Source organism: Pelophylax lessonae (assembly GCF_965119305.1).
Source record: "Pelophylax lessonae genome assembly, chromosome: 3".
NCBI classification, from domain to species: domain Eukaryota; kingdom Metazoa; phylum Chordata; class Amphibia; order Anura; family Ranidae; genus Pelophylax; species Pelophylax lessonae.
Window position 1 is genome coordinate 436,542,345 of NC_138770.1, and position 23,234 is coordinate 436,565,578.

At 41.4% G+C, this 23,234-nt stretch overlaps 1 protein-coding gene across 1 annotated transcript in view; it reads left to right on the forward strand.

Annotated features, from left to right (window-relative positions):
- PDE7B (phosphodiesterase 7B) overlaps positions 1-23,234 on the forward strand; it is a 466,602-nt gene that overhangs the window by 157,469 nt on the left and 285,899 nt on the right. The window contains exon 2 of the mRNA XM_082249720.1: positions 18,543-18,603. Within this exon, the coding sequence (XP_082105846.1) occupies positions 18,543-18,603 (61 nt within the window). The remainder of the gene's footprint in view (positions 1-18,542; positions 18,604-23,234) is intronic.

Below are 23,234 nucleotides of genomic sequence, written 5' to 3' on the forward strand. Positions count from 1 at the left end.
CTTGCAGCATTGTGCCTAGTAAGGCTTTATAGATTCAGTAGAGAATGAGTCATAGCATTTATTTTGTAAATTGAAGTGCAGCAGACAAAATAGGCAGACATTATTGACAAGCTCCTATGCTCATGGAGCAAAACTATACAGTGCATAGCTTTTTCTAACACCAGCAATATAAGACAGCAATTTATGATGCACTTTATAGGTTAAAACTGCCAATAAAAAGACACTGAAAAATAGTTCAGCCTCTTATCAAATACTGCAGCGGAACTATCACAGGAGCTTAATCGCTTTATGTAACTGACCAGCAAAAAAACCTTTCATATTTCTGACCAGGTCATGGGTAGAAAAAAGCAGAGCTACATGAAACTTCATTATATTATATTCTGCATCCTCCAAACACTCTAAGGGATTATCTAAATCTCTACAATCATTCTCTCAGAGACCATTATTAGATAATCTTGGCCAATGCAGAAGCAGAGGCAATAAAGGCATAGTGAATGTACAGTATGTATAGTAAATCAAAGACGTTGCACACAAAGGCTCAAGGTGAGCCTATATGCATACAACAGTGACAGATGATAAATTACAAGACAAATAATAAGAAAGATAAGGAATCACTGGTTATAGTGAAGCTAAGTAACTTAATATGAACAAATGCACAGTCCCAACCTAACAGATTTGATTGAACAACAATAAAATGTGAATACTGTGTTATAAATGGACAACACATTAAAATAAAGTCCTAAAAAGGGCTAAAGTGAAAAAAAGTATAGATACAAGTCCAATCTTGAATGAAAATCATTAATAAAGAACCAATAGAGTGAAAAATATAGGTTTAAATGCACAGTCCTGTGATAGGATCGGCAACATAAACTTATTGGTGAAAGTACATAGTTCAGAGCACAGATGTGCGCAAAAAATTGGTGGTGACTTGAAAAGTAAAGAAGTGGTCAAGTACAGTGCTCTAGAATCATCCACCGCTCCCCTGTGAAATGGGCACTCACCCGAAAGGCTGGCTACCGTTACAGCAGAAAACATGCACTCAGTGTAGATCCGCCATCTGTTGTGGGAAAGGCTGTTCAGCAATAGGGATGATCGAACGGTTCGGGTCCACCATCGGTTCGGCCCGAACATTGGGTGTTCGAGGTTCGGCCGAATTTAGAACTTTTTGCCCAAAAAGTTCAGAATTCGGCAACCAGAACCGACCAAAATGCAATGCTTCAGGAAATGGGCTTTAAAAGCCCGTGATTGGACCAGAACCATTAGCAAAAGCCAATTGAGGGGGCAGGAGAATGCTAGGAATGTGATTGGAGTGACTAGGGGGTCCCTAGACCAATCATTAGTGAATACGCCCCCCAGTATATAAGATCGCCCCCGCCAAATTCCTAGCATTCTTGTACGGGACATGGAAGAGAGTGGAATGCTGTTCTGTTCTAATGTGTTACAAAGTGTCATTTAGCTATTTTTAGTGTGAGGAAAGGGATATCTAGTGTAGTTAGAGTGCTCCTTTACACTTAAGTTAGCTTCAAAAATTTAGTTTCTGTAGGGAAAGTGTTAAGTGTAAAGGGACCGTAGTGTAGTGTAGGGTTAACTGACAGTGATTGCTATGGAAGGGTGACAAAACCCTTCCATAGCAGGGTGACCGCTATAGAGAAATGATCATTTCGCTGAGTTGCTTCGGGACAGGAATATGGCTTCTCACCAGCCAAGCATTTTTCATGCTGCAGGGGCTGCCACTGCCAGTGCTTTTTTGAGGACATGTTTGATGTCAGACATGACATCTGAACATGTGTATAGGGGGTATATATACACATATATGTCTGTATATATACCCCTAGACATATATAGGTGTGATAGTAGCAGAAATATATGCTTGCGCTAATGAAATCATTTACAGTAATATATTTCTGCTACTATCACACCTATATATGGCTAGGTGTCTATATACATATGATTATGTGTGTATATATACCACTATACACAAGTTCAGATGTTTTGCCTGCCTCAAAAGAACCCAAAAAAATACCAAAAAAACGCTAGCGTCAAAAAAAAAAAATGCCCAGGTGTGTTTTTGCTGGCATTTTTTGGGGGGTTTTGGAGGCAGGCAAAACAGCTGAACTTGTGTATAGTGGTGAATATACACACATACATATATTTATATACACACCTAGACATATATAGTTGTGATAGCAGCAGAAATATATGCTTGCGCTAATGATATCATTTACAGTAATATATTTCTGCTACTATCACACCTATATATGGCTAGGTGTCTATATACATATAATTATGTGTGTATATATACCACTATACACAAGTTCAGATGTTTTGCCTGCCTCAAAAGAACCCCAAAAAATGCCAAAAAAAACGCTAGCGTCAAAAAAAAAAAAATGCCCAGGTGTGTTTTTGCTGGCATTTTTTGGGGGTTTTTGGAGGCAGGCAAAACATCAGAACTTGTGCACAGTACCACTATACACAAGTTCAGATGTTTTTCCTGACTGCAAAGAACCCAAAAAAATGCCTGCTTTGAAACCGGCAAGGTGTGAAAACCGAGAAGAGAAGCCAACCCCCTGAGCTGGAAGTGTTCTAATACAAACAATCCTTTTTTTTTATGGTTCTGGACATGCTACAGAGCTGAAACTTCACAGGTGCACATTTTAGACCCCCAGATACGAAATCACACAAAAAAAGTTCTTAAAAATTGTCAGTTTTGATCAAAAATCAATTATTGAAAAAATTAAAAAAAAAAAAAAAAAAGAGATTTTTTGATTTTTACTTTGGATTTCAGATCTGGGGGGTCTAAAAAGTGTACATGTGAAGTTTCAGCTCTGTAGCATGTCCAGAACCATAAAAAAGATAGTTTGTATTAGAACACTTTCAGCTCAGGGGGTTGGCTTCTCTTCTCGGTTTTCACACCTTGCCGGTTTCAAAGCAGGCATTTTTTTGGGTTCTTTGCAGTCAGGAAAAAACATCTGTACTTGTGTATAGTGGTACTGTGCACAAGTTCTGATGTTTTGCCTGCCTCCAAAAACTCCCAAAAAATGCCAGCAAAAACACACCTGGGCATTTTTTTTTTTTGACGCTAGCGTTTTTTTTTGGCATTTTTTGGGGTTCTTTTGAGGCAGGCAAAACATCTGAACTTGTGTATAGTGGTATATATACACACATAATTATATGTATATAGACACCTAGCCATATATATTCAGCAATAGGGATGATCGAACTTTTCAAAAGTTTGGTTCGGCCAGAACATCCGAACTTCCCGAAAGTTCGGCCCGGATTTCAGAACCCCATTGAAATCAATGGGACCCGAACTTCGGTAATCAAAAATCACCATTTGAAGCCCTAAAGCCCAATAAATGCCCCTAAAAAGTGCCTAGGGTTCTGGGTCATGCCCCAGGGACTATTAATCACACAAAAAAAGTTCTTAAAAATTGTCATTTTTGATAGAGAGCCAATTATTGAAAAAATTAAAAAAAAAATGAGAGGGGGGTCTAAAAAGTGTACCTGTGAAGTTTCAGCTCTGTAGCATGTCCAGAACCATAAAAAAAAGATTGTTTGTATTATGTCACTTATAGAACAGGGATATGGCTCCGCTATTTTCACACCTTGCCGGTTTAGTATCAAGCATTTTTTTGGGCATTTTTTGGGGGTTATTGGAGGCAGGCATAACATCAGAACTTCTGTGTAGGGGTATATATACACACATACTTATATGTATATATACCCATACACATATATAGGTGTGAAAGTAGCAGAACACTATACTTGCGCTAATGAAATAATTAACACTAATATGGCTCCGCTCCTAACACACCTATATATGTGTAAGTGTAAAATACATATAAGTGTGTGTGTATATATATATATATATATATATATATACACCCCTACACAGAGGTTCAGATGTTTTGCCTGCCTCCAAAGAACCCAAAAAAATGCCCAAAAAAACGCCTGCAAGAACAAACCTGGGCATTTTTTCTTGGGCATTTTTTTGGGTTCTTTGGAGGCAGGCAAAACATCTGAACTTCTGTATAGGGGTATATATATACACACACACTGATATGTATTTTACACTTACACATATTGTGAGGGATTAGCTCGGTGGCGGGTGTGGATGACCCCTTGGGGGGTGCGTTTTCCCAGAGAGGTAGCCGACAAGTGCTTGCAAACAAACAGTGTGGTTTATTAAATGGTGTTTTCTTCACCAGGCTGTATGCAGCAAAACATCCAAAATAAAATAAAACAGAAAATAAATCCTTGCCTCTGTGGGCGGCTACCTTCTCACAACTGGAACCTGCCTAAGTGTCTGTCTCCAACCTACCGTCGGGCAGACTTCCTTGTCCTACAGCGGACACTCAATAGTCCCTTCATAATAGCTTCACAGGGCAACACAGTCCTTTGTTTCTTTCACATCAACAGTTCGTCTTCTCACCTTTGAGACGTATTCACCCTTGGTTACCGTCCCGGGCACACATCACTCCGGGGGGTCTTCTCCCAGGCCCACACATCCTGTCGGGAGGCACACGCTGACTGTCCTCCTGCTCCCAGCCCACATGGCTTCAGGATGCAGCTTCTGGAGGCAGCAAACAACAGGAATTTCTCTGAACAAATTATAGAGCCTTAACTCCCTCATTCTGAACAGGTGAAGGCCTTTCAACTTCCTGCTGGCTAGCTCTGTAGCCAACACCCTAAATTAATTAATGGACTTCTCAATCAGGTGGAAATGTATCTCCTTCCTGTGACTACATTCCCAGATTTAGCTGACTTCCTGTCACATACCCCCCCCTCTTGTTTCAACCCTAGGGTTGGGACACATATTTCCAGGCACGCATGTGTCAGGCACTGCTGACTCACTGATAAGCCTCCTATTATCCTCAAGCTTCCGGATGAAACTGTTTTGTCATCTTCATTGACGGATTTCTCATAAATGTCAGACAGCTTGTCCCTCATAACCGTCTGTCCAATCCACCATGGAGGACCGTGATCCATAGGCAACTCAATTGGGCTAGTCTTAATGTCTTCAACATTCTTAAGACGCCTCTCTCTGCAATCCATAAATGTTTTCCACAAAACTTTGAGAACCTTTGCTTCACTAAGCTTTGTTCCAAGTAGGGACTCTTGACATCCCTCTGTGACTTGAGTTGCCTCTCCATACATCTGTACACAATCATTGACTTTTTGTTGTAAAAGGGAATGATCTTCCTTCTTGAGCTTTGCTTGCTCTAAGATGCTGTGCAGAGGATTTTCCAATTGAGACAACAGGCTGTCACACATTTCTTCAAAGTGACCCCTGTTCCTTTTCCCAGAGATATCAATATCATTCACCAAACATTTCATATTCATAGGCAGATCTGAAGCATTTGCACTCATCAACTTCTTAAACTTTTCGCCCTCCTGAGCGAGTCGCAGTAAAGGCCTACTATTTGATTTGATATTCAGTTTATATTTCTTGCCAAACTCTTCACAGAAGAAGCCAACCAGAACATCATCAACTTTCCTTCCACCAACATAGGGGTCAAAGGCAACAACACAGTTGAACCCAGCGATCTGGGTGGTATCCATTATAGACCTCCTCTCTGCATCAGTGAAGAAGCATGGAACTGCAACACATTCTTTTACAGGTTTCTTCAATGCACTTTCTGCTGAACTATTTGACCGCTCAAGGTCACCTAGTTCTTTTTCTCTATCTGAATTCCACATGGAATGCATCTCAAGATCACGATCAAACTTCTGCCACCCGTCTTTCACCAGTTTCATTTTAGAAATATTCTCTGAAAGGCACTTGAAATTCATTTGCTTCACGTTTTCACCAACAGCCTTAGTTTTCTCCACTAGGTGGCGTTTGTTTTTTCCTCCCAGATTTATATCACTTGCTTTAGTTTTCTCCGCTTTAGTTTTCTCCACTAGGTTTTCAGCCTGAACTGAGAAATCATCACATTTCTTACACAACTCCTTTATTTGCTGAAGTTCTAATGATACATTTTCCAATGCTTGAAGTTTTTGAAGGAACGGTTTATTCCAAAGGGGTGATTCAAGCCACGTGTCATCACATTTCTGAGGCTCACTCAGGACAGACCCCAAAACACTGATCCTTTTAAAAACTGCATCAGGCACACTATCCCCTCTTTGGGACAGATCCTCTGTTGCCTGGAATTCCTCTTCCAGTTCCTGCAACGGAATCTTCATCTCTTCTAGTTGCTGTTCTAAGGCTCGCTTAGACTTTTCTAGCTCCTGAACGCTTTTCACAACATCATCCTTGGAGCTGACCAATTCTTCCATTTCTGTACGCAGCTGTTTGTTAACACTTTCTAGTTCAGCCTTACACTCTAGAGCTTCCTCCAAAGAGCGAGCCAAGAACAGGGCTTTGCTCTCGTTATCACGCACCTCCGTTTCTGCACGTGCGCGTTCTTCTGCATATTTTGCAGACACATTCTTCTCTTCACCAAGCATCTGATCAAACTTCTTTTTCACATCTTCAACACACTGTAATGAACCAACGCTTTCTTCCATGCGTTTTTTCATAACCGCTATCTGAGCTTGCAATGTTGCGACTTGCTCTGATAGGTTTTTCTTTGCTTCCGCCTCCTCTTTTAATTGTTCCAGGAAGCCATTTTTCTCATCTTCCATTTGTTTGAGCTTTGTGCTAAAACTCAGCCTTTGACACCTCTCTTCCTGTAAGAGTTCCTGCGTGTCTTGCAGCTGCGATTCCAAGATAGAAAAATCTTCCGCAATTTCTCTAGATTTGCTGTCTGCTTGAGAAAGCTGATTTGTAACATTGTCCAACTCAACCTGCAGTCGGTTTGCCTTCTCTGACAGCTTAGCACACAATCGGTCACCTTCTGACACCTTGACTTGCGATTCCAGAAGCTGTGCCTCTACTTTTTCCCTCTTATGTTCACAATCTTCTTTTCCCTGCATAAGAGCCTTCACCTCATTGGCTAGCATCTGGGAATAAGAATGTAATTCTGCCACACAGGCTTCTTTCTCCTTTAACTGCTGCTGGACACGTTGGGCTTCCCCTTTCCAACTTTCACAGTCCGCACGCCATTCATCTACCACATTGCTCAAAGTAGTGAGCTCATACACAGTACTCAGTAATTTAGCCTCTCTTTCACTTTTCTCTTTGTCGCTGAGAGACAATGTCGCTTTCAGAGCAACATTCTGTTCCTGCGACTCCTGCAGGTCTATTTTTGTAGCTCCCAAAGACTGAAGACTTTTTTCCAGCTGATTACGCAACTCCAACATATCAGCCATACTTTGCTTCTGCAAAGTCTGAATTTCACTTTCCTTTTCCATGAGGATGGCATCTTTCTCCATTATAGTCTCTCTGCGTTTTTGCAACTCGACCAAAAGAAGAGCAGTGGATTCTTCCCACTGTGACACATGAGACTTGAGTAGTTCATTCGTTTCCTGCGAGTTTCTATGCTCCATTTTAAGCAATTCCAAGGCTTGTTCCTTTTCTTCCATTTTCCGTTGCAAGGCATCCAACTCAGCCCTGCACACATACTCGGTTTCTTCCAAACCGATGGCCTCCATTGGCTGCTGGCGTCTCTGTTTCCAGCCTGCCATGCTCTCTTGATGAGCCTTTTGTTGAGCTGCAAAGCTCCGCTGAAAATCCGCATTTGCCTGCTGTTGAGCTGCATTTGCCTGCTGTTGAGCTGTATTTGATATAATCAGTTGTTTCAACATCTCCTCCATTTTGAGCTTACTTTTCATCTGAGCACACTGCGTCTCCATAGCAGTTTCATCAGTGTTGCTAGGGACAACAACCTTCCTCTTTAGTAGACTCTCTTTAGGCATGGATGGGGCTGGTTCAGACGGCAACATCCCCTCCATCCATAGAATCCGGTCTCTCATTTCATCTATCTTTGCATTCTTCAGGCGTTTGGACCGCCCCATCTTCAATAACTCCACAAACAAATTTTTCACAGTCCAGCAAACAATTTTCAGACCACTGTCTCTTCAACACATGTAGTTTTTCTCTCTCTTGCAGGATCTCTTTTCCTGCACACACAGTTTGTGCAGTCACTTGCACCAGACAAAGTTCATCAAACATATGCACTCCATTGCAGGGATCTTGCTGCTTCTGCCCACTGCATACCTCCACCATATGTGAGGGATTAGCTCGGTGGCGGGTGTGGATGACCCCTTGGGGGGTGCGTTTTCCCAGAGAGGTAGCCGACAAGTGCTTGCAAACAAACAGTGTGGTTTATTAAATGGTGTTTTCTTCACCAGGCTGTATGCAGCAAAACATCCAAAATAAAATAAAACAGAAAATAAATCCTTGCCTCTGTGGGCGGCTACCTTCTCACAACTGGAACCTGCCTAAGTGTCTGTCTCCAACCTACCGTCGGGCAGACTTCCTTGTCCTACAGCGGACACTCAATAGTCCCTTCATAATAGCTTCACAGGGCAACACAGTCCTTTGTTTCTTTCACATCAACAGTTCGTCTTCTCACCTTTGAGACGTATTCACCCTTGGTTACCGTCCCGGGCACACATCACTCCGGGGGGTCTTCTCCCAGGCCCACACATCCTGTCGGGAGGCACACGCTGACTGTCCTCCTGCTCCCAGCCCACATGGCTTCAGGATGCAGCTTCTGGAGGCAGCAAACAACAGGAATTTCTCTGAACAAATTATAGAGCCTTAACTCCCTCATTCTGAACAGGTGAAGGCCTTTCAACTTCCTGCTGGCTAGCTCTGTAGCCAACACCCTAAATTAATTAATGGACTTCTCAATCAGGTGGAAATGTATCTCCTTCCTGTGACTACATTCCCAGATTTAGCTGACTTCCTGTCACAATATATAGGTGTGATAGGAGCGGAGCCATATTGGTGTTAATTATTTAATTAGCGCAAGTATAGTGTTCTGCTCCTTTCACACCTATATATGTGTATGGGTATATATACATATAAGTGTTTGTGTATATATACCCCTATACAGAAGTTCAGATGTTTTGCCTGCCTCCAAAGAACCCAAAAAAATGCCAAAATAAATGCCAGCGCCAAAAAAAATGCCCAGGTTTGTTCTTGCAGGCGTTTTTTTGGGCATTTTTTTGGGTTCTTTGGAGGCAGGCATGACATCTGAACTTATGTATAGGGGTATATATACACACCTACACACATATAGATGTGAAAGTAGCAGAACACTATACTTGCGCTAATGAAATAATTAACACTAATATGGCTCTGCTCCTAACACACCTATATATGTGTAAGTGTAAAATACATATAAGTGTGTGTGTATATATATACCCCTATACAGAAGTTCAGATGTTTTGCCTGCCTCCAAAGAACCCAAAAAAATGCCCAAAAAAACGCCTGCAAGAACAAACCTGGGCATTTTTTTTGGCGCTGGCATTTTTTTGGGCATTTTTTTTGGGTTCTTTGGAGGCAGGCAAAACATCTGAACTTCTGTATAGGGGTATATATATATACACACACACTTATATGTATTTTACACTTACACATATATAGGTGTGTTAGGAGCGGAGCCATATTAGTGATAATTAATTCATTAGCGCAAGTATAGTGTTCTGCTACTTTCACACCTATATATGTGTAGGTGTGTATACAGTATATACCCCTATACAGAAGTTCAGATGTCATGCCTGCCTCCAAAGAACCCCAAAAAATGCCCCAAAAAAACGCCTGCAAGAACAAACCTGGGCATTTTTTTTGGCGCTGGCATTTTTTTGGGCATTTTTTGGGTTCTTTGGAGGCAGGCAAAACATCTGAACTTCTGTATAGGGGTATATATACACACACACTTATATGTATATATACCCATACACATATATAGGTGTGAAAGGAGCAGAACACTATACTTGCGCTAATTAAATAATTAACACCAATATGGCTCCGCTCCTATCACACCTATATATGTGTAAGTGTAAAATACATATCAGTGTGTGTGTATATATATATATACCCCTATACAGAAGTTCAGATGTTTTGCCTGCCTCCAAAGAACCCAAACAAATGCCCAAAAAAATGCCTGCGCCAAAAAAAATGCCCAGGTTTGTTCTTGCAGGCGTTTTTTTGGGCATTTTTTTGGGTTCTTTGGAGGCAGGCAAAACATCTGAACTTCTGTATAGGGGTATATATACACACACACTTATATGTATATATACCCATACACATATATAGGTGTGAAAGGAGCAGAACACTATACTTGCGCTAATTAAATAATTAACACCAATATGGCTCCGCTCCTATCACACCTATATATGTGTAAGTGTAAAATACATATCAGTGTGTGTGTATATATATATACCCCTATACAGAAGTTCAGATGTTTTGCCTGCCTCCAAAGAACCCAAAAAAATGCCCAAAAAATGCCTGCGCCAAAAAAAATGCCCAGGTTTGTTCTTGCAGGCGTTTTTTTGGGCATTTTTTTGGGTTCTTTGGAGGCAGGCAAAACATCTGAACTTCTGTACAGGGGTATATATACACACACACTTATATGTATTTTACACTTACACATATATAGGTGTGATAGGAGCGGAGCCATATTAGTGTTAATTATTTAATTAGCGCAAGTATAGTGTTCTGCTCCTTTCACACCTATATATGTGCAGGTGTATATATACAGACATGTGTGTGTATATATACCCCTATACACATGTTCAGATGTCATGCCTGACTCCAAACATGTCCTCAAAAAAGACCTATAAACGCTTGCAGCAAAAAGAATGCTCACAGGGGCGAAGCCATATTAGTGCACTGAATGTGACTGCTATGCTATAGAGAAACGATCTTTTCTCTATAGCGGTCACCCTGATATGGAAGGGTTTTGTCACCCTGCCATAGCAGTCACAATCAGTTAACCCTACACTACACTACGGTCCCCTTACACTTAACACTTTCCCTACAGAAACTGAATAATTAAAGCTAACTATAGTGGAAAATAGCACCCTAACTACACTAGATATCCCTTTCCTCACACTAAAAATTGCTAAATGACACTTTGTAACAGAAGTCACAGAACTGCTTCCACTCTCTTCCATGTCCCTGTATAACAATGCTAGGAATTTGGCGGGGGCTATCCTATATACTGGGGGGCGTATTCACTAATGATTGGCCTATGGACCCCCTAGCCACTCCAATCACATTCCTAGCATTCTCCTGCCCCCTCAATTGGCTTTTACTGATGGTTCTGGTCCAATCAGCCCATTTCCTGTACCATTGCATTTTGGTCGGTTCTGGTTGTTCTGGTTCAGCAAAAAGTTCGGAATTCGGCCGAACCTTGAACAGCCAATGTTCGGGTCGAACCGATGGTCGACCCGAACCGTTCAATCATCCCTATTCAGCAACTCGCACCATCCATCCAGATGTAAGTGTGGTAAATAAAGTTCACTGGGAGCCAGATGAAGTCTCCATAGTGTAATATTTATTCGATGTGTATGTTAAAAGCCATAATAAAAAGAATTATAAAACCAAATGACAATGGGTACCACTGACTCGTTATCGGACAGTGGCCTGATGTCAGCACTAGTGTCTCTTCCCTGATGCGTTTCATTCAACAGGATGTTATCGACCCTTTGATGGTGCGAGTTGCTGAACAGCTTTCCCCCCCACAACAGATGGAGGAACAACGCTGAGTTTGCGGTTGTAATGGCAGCCAACTTTTCCGATAAGTGTCCATTTCACAGGGGTGCGGTAGATGATTCTGGAACACTGTACTGTATCACTTCTTTACTTTTCAAGTCACCACCAATTTTTTGTGCACATCTGTGCACTGAACTACCGTATATACTCGAGTATAAGCCGAGTTTTTCAGCACATTTTTTTGTGCTGAAAACGTCCCCCTCGGCTTATACTCGAGTCAAGAAAAAAATAAAAAAGTTCCCGGCCGCTCCGACAAGCTTGAGTTTTAAAAATGGCGCCGCCCGGCGCATTCATGTCATTGCGCACGCGCCGCCGCCGCCGCTCTTGTAATTTCGGCTATTCCCGGCGCCGCTCGGGAGAGGCCGGGAATAGCCGAAAGTATACGAGCGGCGGCGGCGTGTGCGCAATGACGTGTCGGGGCCGGGCGGCGCCATTTTTAAAATGATGGCGCCTCTGGAACAGGTAAGGGAAACTGCTGCACTACCTGCCATTCTGCAGGGCTGCAGGTATACTACAAGGGATGCAGTGCTGCGGGCATGGTCCACCTGTACCATGCCCACAGCACTGCATCTCCTGTAGTATGCCCACAACCCCGGATCCTCTTGTACCATGCCAGTCACCCTGCATTATCCTGCATCATGCCAGTACCCTGCATTCTCCTGCACCATGCCAGTCACCCTGCATTCTCCTGCACCATGCCAGTCACCCTGCATTCTCCTGCACCATGCCAGTACCCTGCATTCTCCTGCACCATGCCAGTACCCTGCATTCTCCTGCACCATGCCAGTACCCTGCATTCTCCTGCACCATGCCAGTACCCCGCATTCTCCTGCACCATGCCAGTCACCCTGCATTCTCCTGCACCATGCCAGTACCCTGCATTCTCCTGCACCATGCCAGTACCCTACATTCTCCTGTACCATGCCAGTACCCTGCATTCTCCTGTACCCTGCCAGTGCCCTGCATTCTCCTGCACCATGCCAGTACCCTGCATTCTCCTGCACCATGCCAGTACCCTGCATTCTCCTGTACCCTGCCAGCCACCCTGCATTCTCCTGCACCATGCCAGCCACCCTGCATTCTCTTGTACCATGCCAGTCACCCTGCATTCTCCTGTACCATGCCAGTACCCTGCATTCTCCTGCACCATGCCCGCCGCCCTTCATTCTCCTGCACCATGCCCGCCGCCCTGCATTCTCACCCTAGGCTTATACTCGAGTCAATCATTTTTCCCATCTTTTTGTGGTAAAAGTAGGGGCCTCGGCTTATACTCGGGTCGGCTTATACTCGAGTATATACGGTATGTACTTTCCCCAATAAGTTTGTTGTTGATCCTATCATGGGACTGTGCATTTAAATCTATATATATTTTTTTTTACTATATTGGTTCTTTATTGTAGATTTTTCATTCAAGATTGGACTTGTATATATATATATACATTTTTTTCACTTTAGCATTTTTTTGGACTTGTTGTCCATTTATAACACAGCATTCACATTTTATTGTTGTTCATTCACTTTTGGTGCTTCACACTTTTTTCTTAAGATTATTTATAAGTTTGGTATATTACTTATCTGTGTCAGCTGCCGCCCCACCACAGTGCAGAGATACACCTTTTTTTATTTCTGTAACAGATTTGATTTGATTTGATTTTGTGAAATGGGCTTTACCATTTTTACTAATCAAAGAATGAAATAAGGCAATATGAAGAGCTGAGCCAGAGAGATCGCAGTGCAGTTTGCTAACTCACGTCACAGCTCTGTGTGGTTTTGGATGCATTTCTAAAGCTGCTAACAATGTTTAAGAATATATGTCTTCAATGGCAGGGTTGGCAGCTTCTCCTGGTAATTGGCACGCACCATGTTGGTGATGTACCTGCCCTATGGAAGTAAACACAGGCTGCGTGAAGGGCTGGGCTCCTTGTGTTTACATACTAGGAGCCTTCCGGTGTACTCTGCACTGTACATCAGTAGGGAGGAGGTCACAAGTGCACACTAGTAATTCAACAGTAGTGTTTTGAGGATATTGTGGTAAGAGAGGCCTTGACGCAATCATCAGTCATAACTAGGATAAAGCTTTATGAGACAAAACAAAAAGGGCAGAAATTGGGAATCCCGGCATGCTGCAGAAGCTGTACTCTCTCTTTATCCCTTTAACTGTGGAAGGCGATGCAACATCTGCAACCAGTTTTACTGCTGTACTTTTTGCATTTTTTTAAGACATCATGTAGTGATTGGTGCCATTCATGCATGATAGATGTACCACTGTTCATTCTTTTATTTCTTTCTCTTATTACATCTCTGTACCTCTGGGATAGTGTATTGAAGAGAGGGACCTCTAAGCATTTTGGGGGTCATTTTATTTGTATGTATCCCTCTTAATGTGGTGGTGGTGGTAAATATCACAGAGGGTCTAAACATACTGGACGGTGGACCAGCTGTGCCATTTATTTTGGACTCGTAAAAAAAAAAAAAAAAAAATGGTGTGTACTCATTTGAAGATGTGTTTTACTTCTAGACCAGTATCCCCTTTGTCATCATATGTCATCATCATCTGCTTCTTGGTTTTTCAGTATGGTTTTGTGGAGCTCTTGTGACATGACCGCTATGCCAATGTCTTCCCAGGACCTCTGTCACAGTTCTTGTAATGGCCATCACTGCCTACTATGCAGATAAAATTCTTCATAGTAGGTGGAGATGGAGGAGACTGGCTGTTAGGCAAAACAAAGCATGAAAAACACCATACACCACTTATTTTGCGCATTTTTAGGTGCTCCAATTAAAGTCCATTGGGCCAAAAACTCATGTTCATAACAGATCAGGAAAAAAAGGGGTGAGTCAGAATTCACCACAGATTGGGCAAATTGAATCTAAACATATGTTCATGCAGATCAACCAGCTAATAATAAAGCCTAGTACACACGGAGGAAATGTTGTGCCACATTGTCCAAGTCAATAGAATCCGGACGACATTCGGCCCGTATGCACTGGAGTCGGTCCAACAGAAGCCGGGCATTCAGGTTCTGTTGAAGGTGCATGACCGAAAAAGGTCTGCCGATTGGCTCCCAATCAGAGCTCTCAGCCAATGACCAATAGACCAGCAGGGGAGATTGCTGTACTAATGTCGGATTGTTAGTACAGTGGCTCCTCCTATCATTTTTTTTCGTTCAGCGTTGCTGGGTTGAAAAAAAAAAAACTACAAGTGTGTACAAGGCTTTAGTGGCACATATTGTTGAAAAGATATAAAGTTTTTATAATCATGACCATTTTCTTCAGCTAAATTTCAACACATGTTTACGTGGACAGTAGGCACTCAAGTTGTGTGGTGTGCTACCAGATCTGCTAACACAGCTCCTAGGCATTTTATTATGGTAACATAGTTAAATATAGTTGATTGTGTAAAATAAAAAGATAGTTTTGTCATGGATGACATGAAATAAAGTATTTTGTGGCTGCGGAATGTCCGCCCTTAGTGGTTTTTATTCTGTTGCAGATCAAGTAATCTCAATTTTATCTGTGGTTTTTTTTCATAGAAGCACAGATTTAATCTTCCTTTAAAATTGCTCTAGCATGAAATAGCATATAATTAATAGTTATGGATTCAGAAGCATTATTCATTTGAAATGCTAAAAGTGTTACATAAACAGGCTTTTGCTCAGCATAAATATCAGTCGTTCTAAAATCTGGACAACATCCAAGAGATTACTTAAACAAGGATATTGATGAAGGCTTAGAGGGTTTTAGGTATCAAATGGGTTCTTTGGGTTGACATTCTCGGCAAAAAATGAAAACAATATTGCTTTATTATATACAGTATTAAGGCACATTTATGGTGATTATCATATAAGATAGTGTATCAATAACATATAAACCTATTGATGTGTTATGTCAGCTGATATAATTGCTGCTACAAAATAACAGGTCATATTTAGTGCTGGTGTGGATTCCAGAACCCTCACGTAAACGTAGTTATTGCAGCTTCTTGTATTGTAATTCAGTACTTTCTGAGTGACCATGGCAGTAGTATTCATCCTCCAACCCAGACTATGCCCTACAAATGCATTCGTGAAGAAGACTGGGTCTGCCAGGATGCTGTCAATCAGAGAAGAATAACAATTATTAAAGGAAGCAAATAGCAGTAGTGTGGCCCTTTCTTTCATGTATTCTAACCCTGTCGGTCAGAGCCCTTAATGGGGTGCCAAAGTTATTATGTGGGGGAGGGGGTGCCAAAATTTAGGATATGGCTTATATTTAAGATATGACTTATTGCTTGTGTTCTATTGGTGATCGCACTTTGCAGGATCCCAGTGGCAGACCCCTAATCAGGGTCCCAGAAAACAAAAGCAAACTTTTAGACCCCAGCTTAAAGAGGTTGTAAACCCATAAACATTTTTTTATTTTTTTTCAACCTGAAAGAGAAAAACACATAATGAGCTAGTATGCATCGCATACTAGCTCATTGTGAAATACTTACCTTAGAACGAGCCCCGCCGTGCCGCCCGCTTACCTGTATGACGGGCGACATGTTCAGTCGCCCGTCTTCCGAGATCGCGGCATCTGCCCATCTGATTGGCCGGAGCCGCGGTGACGTCACTCCCGCACACGCGCACGGGAGCCGCTGGTCACGGCACGGGGCTCTGAAGGAACGGCACCAGCGGCCGTTCCTTCAGAGCGCATGCGCCAGTGATGTCACTGGCTGCATGTAAGGTAAATATCTCCTAAACCGTACATGTTTAGGAGATATTTACAGTACCTATAGGTAAGCCTTATCATAGGCCTACCTATAGGTAAAAGTTGCAGAGGAGGGTTTACTTCCTCTTTAAAAAACTACCTACACTAGATCTATCGCTGGGGAAGCAGTTCTACTCTTTTTTTCTCAATTTTTTTTAAAGATAAGCAGAAATTACTGTAAGGCCGGCCATAGATGGTTCAAATCTCTAGCAGTTCAGCAAGAACCAGCCGAGATTTGGACCATGTATGGGCAGGCTAAATGTACCCAAGTTGATCGATTTATAAACTTGGTTACAACCAGTCTGCCGAATTTCACATGCAATTATTGCTAGCTGCTGTTACAGCCATTTGCAATAATCACTGTCTTCTCATAATGGCTCGGCAGGAGGGATTCCCCTGTCAACACCTGCAACCTGTGGTTGCAGGAAAGAAATTTGCTTAGTCTTTGACCGGCCTAAGACATATTTGCTTCACAAAATAGGAAAAAAAAAAAATCATAGTTGGATAATAGATACAGAGAACAATAGCAGTGTCCTCCCCAGTCACAAAGGAACTTAAAACAGTACAGGTACTTGCTGGTACTTTCAATAGGCAGACATGTTGCATTCATTCATAAAACAAATTCCAGTCAAACAGTTATACAGTTGAAATGCTATAAGGGGGATGCTTTACACTATAAATTAATAAAGAGGGCTGCTTTACCTGCCAATGGATTGAAATTGTGTACAGCCAGTCCTGAGATTTTAAGTGGTTGCACAGGTAGAAGGTTTTATTCAGTAAGGCAAAAAAAAAAAACTTTGTGCATGCAGTTCCCCTCACAGGCCCCCCTAAATACATATTTAAACCCAATCTTGATCCAGTGAAGTGCATGAGAGCCAAGGCATTCTTTGCTCTCTCCCTCCTCATGGGCTCAGATAAAGCAGCCAATAAAGCCACAAGGAGTCATAGCTGGCTGCCCACAGTTAACATGCCAGCATTGTGGACCGAAGACTGGTGAAGAAACCGGCTCCGAGTGAGGACAGGGCTGGATCCGTGCACAAGTGAGCGTTTATTAAAAGTCAGCAGCTACAGTAGACCTCTGCCTATGATTGCACAATAAGGAAATAGCAGCAGAGTGGGAAAGTATACTCATGTAAACATGTACCTTGTATGCACATATACAGTATCTCACAAAAGTAAGTACACCGCTCACATTTTTGTAAATATATTATATCTTCTCATGTGACAACACTGGAGAAATTACACTTTGCTACAATGTAAAGTAGTGAGTGTACAGCTTGTATAACAGTGTAAATTTGCTGTCCCCTCAAAATAACTCAACACACAGCCATTATATAATTTTTATAGTTTGTTTTTTTCAGAATTGTCGCTCTTTTTTTGTTTATAGCGCAAAAAAATTTAAAATCGTAGAGGTAATCAAATACCACCAAAAGAAAGCTCTATTTGTGGGGAAAAAAAGGACATCAATTTTATTTCGGTACATTGTCGCACGACCGCTCAATTTTCCATTAAAATATTGCCGAAAAAAGGGGCCTGGTCATTAAGGGGGCAAATCCTTCCAGTCCAGAACTGGTTGAAGGGAATTCTGCAAATTGCACATGGCGATTTGTGTTTTGCACTGTCCTTTGAATATCTGTACTAATATTTTTGTGCTGTTAAGATTTGTGTAACACAATGAGACGTTCAGTAAAAGTGCCATTAACTTGCTAACATCTTTTCTGATTCCTCGCTTGTGGTTGCTGCCTTTGGCCTTTTGAACTAAAGCAGTGCAAAGAGCAACAGAGTCCAGGCAATACCATACAGTGACAAACCAGAAATAATTTCTTAGAGGATTTAAGTACAATGATCTGAAATGAGATTAATGCCTTAAGCCTAGTACACACCACTAGTTTTTACAAGTACTAACAAGCCTGGTACACACCACTAGTACCCCCGCCAGAACACCGGGCATTGGCTGAGAGCGCTGATCGGGAGCCGGTTGGCTGCTGGTTTTCCAGCATGCTCGTCCACCTGGCCCCTTTCGGACTGGCTGCCATACACACGGGCCGAATGTCTAACAGTTTTTATTGAACCGGCCGATGTCACCTGACATTCGACCCGTATGTACTAGGCTTTAGGGTGTTTATGATTATTATTAATATTTTTCATATTTAACATTTTCTGATCAACATAACAAGCTTAACTCTGTTTGTCCTTTCAGAGGTGTGGAGAAATCTCATTTGATAATCCAGACCAGAATGCCAGATGTGTGCGCATGCTAGGTAAGAGATCATCATGTGATCCTTTATCCTGTCACAGAGCTTTAGCAATGTACTTTAAGGCCAATGTAAAATAATTACAACCCAAACAGCTACAGCTTTCATTCAAAAATAGTGCTACTGACGTTGGCTAGGTACATAAAGTAAAAGGTTTTTATGAACTGAAATGCTCTTTCTAAAAAGTAAACATATAAAATAGAAAAAATGAAACTAAGCTATTAAAGTTATGTCAAACGTTTGCTTTTTCATGTTTTTAGAAGCTTGGGTTTGAAGATGTTTGAGGTTTAAATCCCTAATGCCACAAGCCACGTGAAAATAGTTTCTTGGCGTATTCTCTGCAATAAGCTCTACATGGACATTTAAAGTAAAGATATCATTGGCATTAAGCAATAAAGAAAATATTAGAAAGAGGTGAAGCATTTATTATTTGATTGTATGCACTGACTTTTGCCAAAGATTTAAAAAAATGATATGTTATTAACAAAAATGCATAAAGCTGTGGACATAATTGGGACGATTTTCCTAAGGAGTTAGGAAACCTGATGCCTCGTACACACGCAACGATTGTTGGCCATGAATTTTCGGCCAACGTCCGATCGGCCGATTGTCGGCTTGTTAGTATGATGCTTCCGACAACCGACTCCGACTTTTCGGCCAAACAAAATCTGGTGTGCATGCTATAAAATTTTTGTTGGTCGTCAACAGAACGGCTGATTTTCCGTCAGTCAGTACAGATTTCGTCAGACAGACAAAATTCAGATGAGCAAGACTGGGCATGCTCAGAGAAGAAAAAACACACGGAAAGTAAACCAGCACATGACATCACTTCTGAAGTTAGTTGTTGTTGGCCGAGAAAATTTGTGTGCAGTCTAGAGCACATTTCAACCAACACAACAACACTGGACAAAAGACGGCCGATCGGTCGGCCGATAATCGTTGCGTGTGTACGAGGCATAACACAATAAATTGTGTCAATATTCAATTATCCAATCATGCGACAAGCAAATTCTTGTTCAATTCAAATACCCAATCATGTGCAAAAGAAAATGTAAACAGGAATTTGTATTTCATTTGATTGGATTATTGAAAAGAATATTCACACAATTGTTTTAAGATTTTCAACTCTTCTATAGATCATTTAGATAAATGATAAAAACAATTAGAAGTCCTAAAAAAAAAGGGTGGCTACAACCAGTTTTATAGAAATTGTTGGTCTCTGTTTTCCACTCTTCTTTTTCAAATGAAAGTTTACGCATGTGCATGTTGTAGTAGTAAGTCAGTGTGAGTTATGATGAGGGAGTGCTTGAAGTTCGGAGTTTACTGAGGGCTGCCAGGAGCTTGGCAAGCATAAGATTTGCTGATACATTGCCATGAGCTGCAAAATATAATGAAAGTGGTTTTGACAGATTGAGCATAAAGTTTAAATGTGTGATTTTATTTAAAAATTTGTGTGATTATAATGCCAGTGAATAGGGTCCTGTCAGTTACAGAAACTTTTGTTGTTTTTTTTTTTTTCATATTTGTGCAGACTGTAAAGCTGAACAAGGGCCCTTCTGGGATTTTGAGACCTCTTTGTGCCAGATTTGGGCTGTACTGATGCTGAAATCCTTACTGCTGTCACATAACTCTAGACATTACTCAATTCTGGGGCAAATAAGGAGTAGGAGGCCTTCTTCTGCGTGCCCATATATCTTATCTTTATTTGTAATATCCAGGTGGTGTCAGGCTGTAGCTAGAACATAAAGAATGGTTATCAATTTTCTCCTCTTGGAAATGAACAAAGTGTTTAAAAGGCTGTATAAACAGTGAAGTCAAGCTCCAGTAAGTGAATGGGTATGTAAAATGTAAGGCTCAGTTGACACCTTTTGGTCCAATAAATATGCAATTGAAAGTAGTTTGTTATATTTGTTCTTTAATTGCAAAAAGCTTGATCATATTACTAATAACGTCCTGTGCTCTCTTCCTGTACTGCAGTCTTATCAAATGCATTGTTGCCAGTCATCTTTAACCCCTTCAGCTCCGGAAGGTTTTACCCCCTTAACAACTTTAGCCCCGGAGGATTTGGCTGCTCAAAGACCAGGCCCTATTTTGCGATTCGGCACTGTGTGACTTTAACGGACAATTGCGCGGTCGTGCGATTATGTACCCAAACGAAATTGACGTCCCTTTTTCCCACAAATAGAGCTTTCTTTTGGTGGTATTTGATCACCTGTGCAATTTTTTTTTTTTGCGCTATAAACAAAAAAAGAGCGACAATTTTGAAAAAATTACAATATTTTTCACATTCTTTTATATGAAATTCTCCCAAAAAAATGTAAAAATCAAAATGTTTTAACATTTTAGGCCAATTTGTTTTCTGCTACATATTTTTGGTAAAAAAAAATTAGCAATAAGCGTATTTTGAATGGTTTGCGCAAAAGTTATTACGTATACTAACTACGGGAAAGATTTATGTCATTTTTATTGTTTTTTTTTTTTTTTTTACTAGTAATGGCAGCGATCTGCGATTTTTTTTTTTTTTGTGGGACTGTGACATTGCAGCAGACAGATCGGACCCCTAACTGACATTTTTGACACTTTTTGGGGGACCGGTGACATTACTACAGTAATCAGTGCTAAAAATATGCACTGTTACTGTAAAAATGACACTGGCAGGGAAGGGGTTAACATTACTGTTGATCAGTGGGATAAATGTGTCCCTAGGGAAGTGATTCTAACTGTCAGGGGACGTGGCTTGTGAAGTAATCACAGAGACATGCGATCCTATATAGCAGGATCACATAGCTTCTGTGATCACTTCAGGGAGAATGACAGACGGCTGTGTTTACATCAGCCGTCTATCCTTCTCTCTCAGCTGCTGGAGATCGCTAGTGGCCGGCGGCCATCGGAGCCGCCAGTCACACGCACTGGCTCCCCAGCTAACGAGTTGGGGTGTGAGCGTGCCGGCGGCGGCGCTCGCTCGCCCCCTAGAGTTTCCTGAGCGAGCGACATAGTATAACGTCGCTTTGCCCAGGAGCGGCTGCCTGCCACAGTAAAACTGCCGCGGGCGGAGCTAAAGTGGTTAATGACCAGGCCATTTTTTGCGATTCGGCACTGCGTTACTTTAACTAACAATTGCACAGTCATGCGACCCTTTACCCAAAGAACATTGATGTCCTTTTTTTCCCCACAAATAGAGCTTTTTTTTTTGGTGGTATGTGATCAACTCTGCGGTTTTTAGATTTTGTGCTATAAACAAAAAAAGAGAGCCAATTTTGGGAAAAAAACACAATATTTTTTACTTTCTGCTATAAAACATTCGCAATAAAAAAAATATTAAAAAATCTAATTTTTTTAATCAGTTTAGGCCAATTTGTATTCTGCTACATATTTTTGGTAAAAAAAATCCAAAAAAGCATATTTTAATTGGTTTGCACAAATGTTATAGCATTTACAAACTACAGGAAAGATTTTTGGACTTTTAATGTTTTTTTTTATTAGTAATGGTGGCGATCAGTGATTTTTAGCAGGACTGCGACATTGCAGCAGACAGATTGGACTCCTAACTGACATTTTTTACCCTTTTTGGGGACCAGTGACATTAATACAGTAATCAGTGCTAAAAATGATGCACTGTTACTGTATAAATGACACTGGCAGGAAAGAGGTTAATACTGGGGGTGATCAAGGGGTTAAATGTAAGCCTAAATGTACTTACCAACTGTGGGGGGGGGGTTTGTAAAAGGCACACAGAGATTGGTGATTCAGCTTAGCTGCGACACACTACTTTACTGTGCCTGTCTGCTGTCTGACAGGAGAGCCGCCTGCTTTGTTTACGTAGGCAGGCGGCTGTCCTGTCAGTTTCCCCGAAGATTGCGGGAGGCCGGCGGCGATCGAGCCCGCTCCTCCCGTGGTCTGGCTCCCGCTGTGTCTAAACTAATCTAGAGCTACGTTATATGCACAGCAGAGTCTGCGTGGGGCGGTCGGCAAGTGGTTAACCTGCTGGGTAGAGGGGAGGCAGACCAACAAATGTCTGTTCCCTAGCTTTCAACAAGCTTCAAGTAAGTTTCATGAAGCCTGTAAAACACCCTTCAGGTCCGGTTTATCAATGTTAAATCCAGATTTAAAAAGATATTAAACACGCACTGTTTAATTTAGATTGCCCCTTCTATCTCTGTATATGGATGATGGGACTGTAATTATTTTAATAAAAAAAACATAAAAGTACCTTTCTCCTAATAGATATACAGCTGTCACATGATCTAGCTCTTCCCCAACATGTGTGCAGGGAAACATAGGCAGGAGGAGCTTCTAGTCTAGCTGCTGGTCACAAGTTAAAAAAAAACAACAAAAAAAAAAAAACAGCCTTTGGAATGCAGAGAAAAAAATAAATTAACAATATCAATAAACGTTTTAAATTGTCATACAAATATATATTTGAAATCAAATCTTTATTGTTTTTTTTGGCAATAATATGGTGTGGGCAGATTTATGCCAGTCACAGGCCTCTCCAGCCTGTGTCTTAGAATAAGAGGGAGTTGAAGCCTCCATCAATCTATAGGTATCATCCCACCCTCATTGTGTTTAGTTGGTTAGTGGGCATGGAGGAGGAGGGAGTGAGATGTCATTTACCACTGTGTATACATCCACATGTG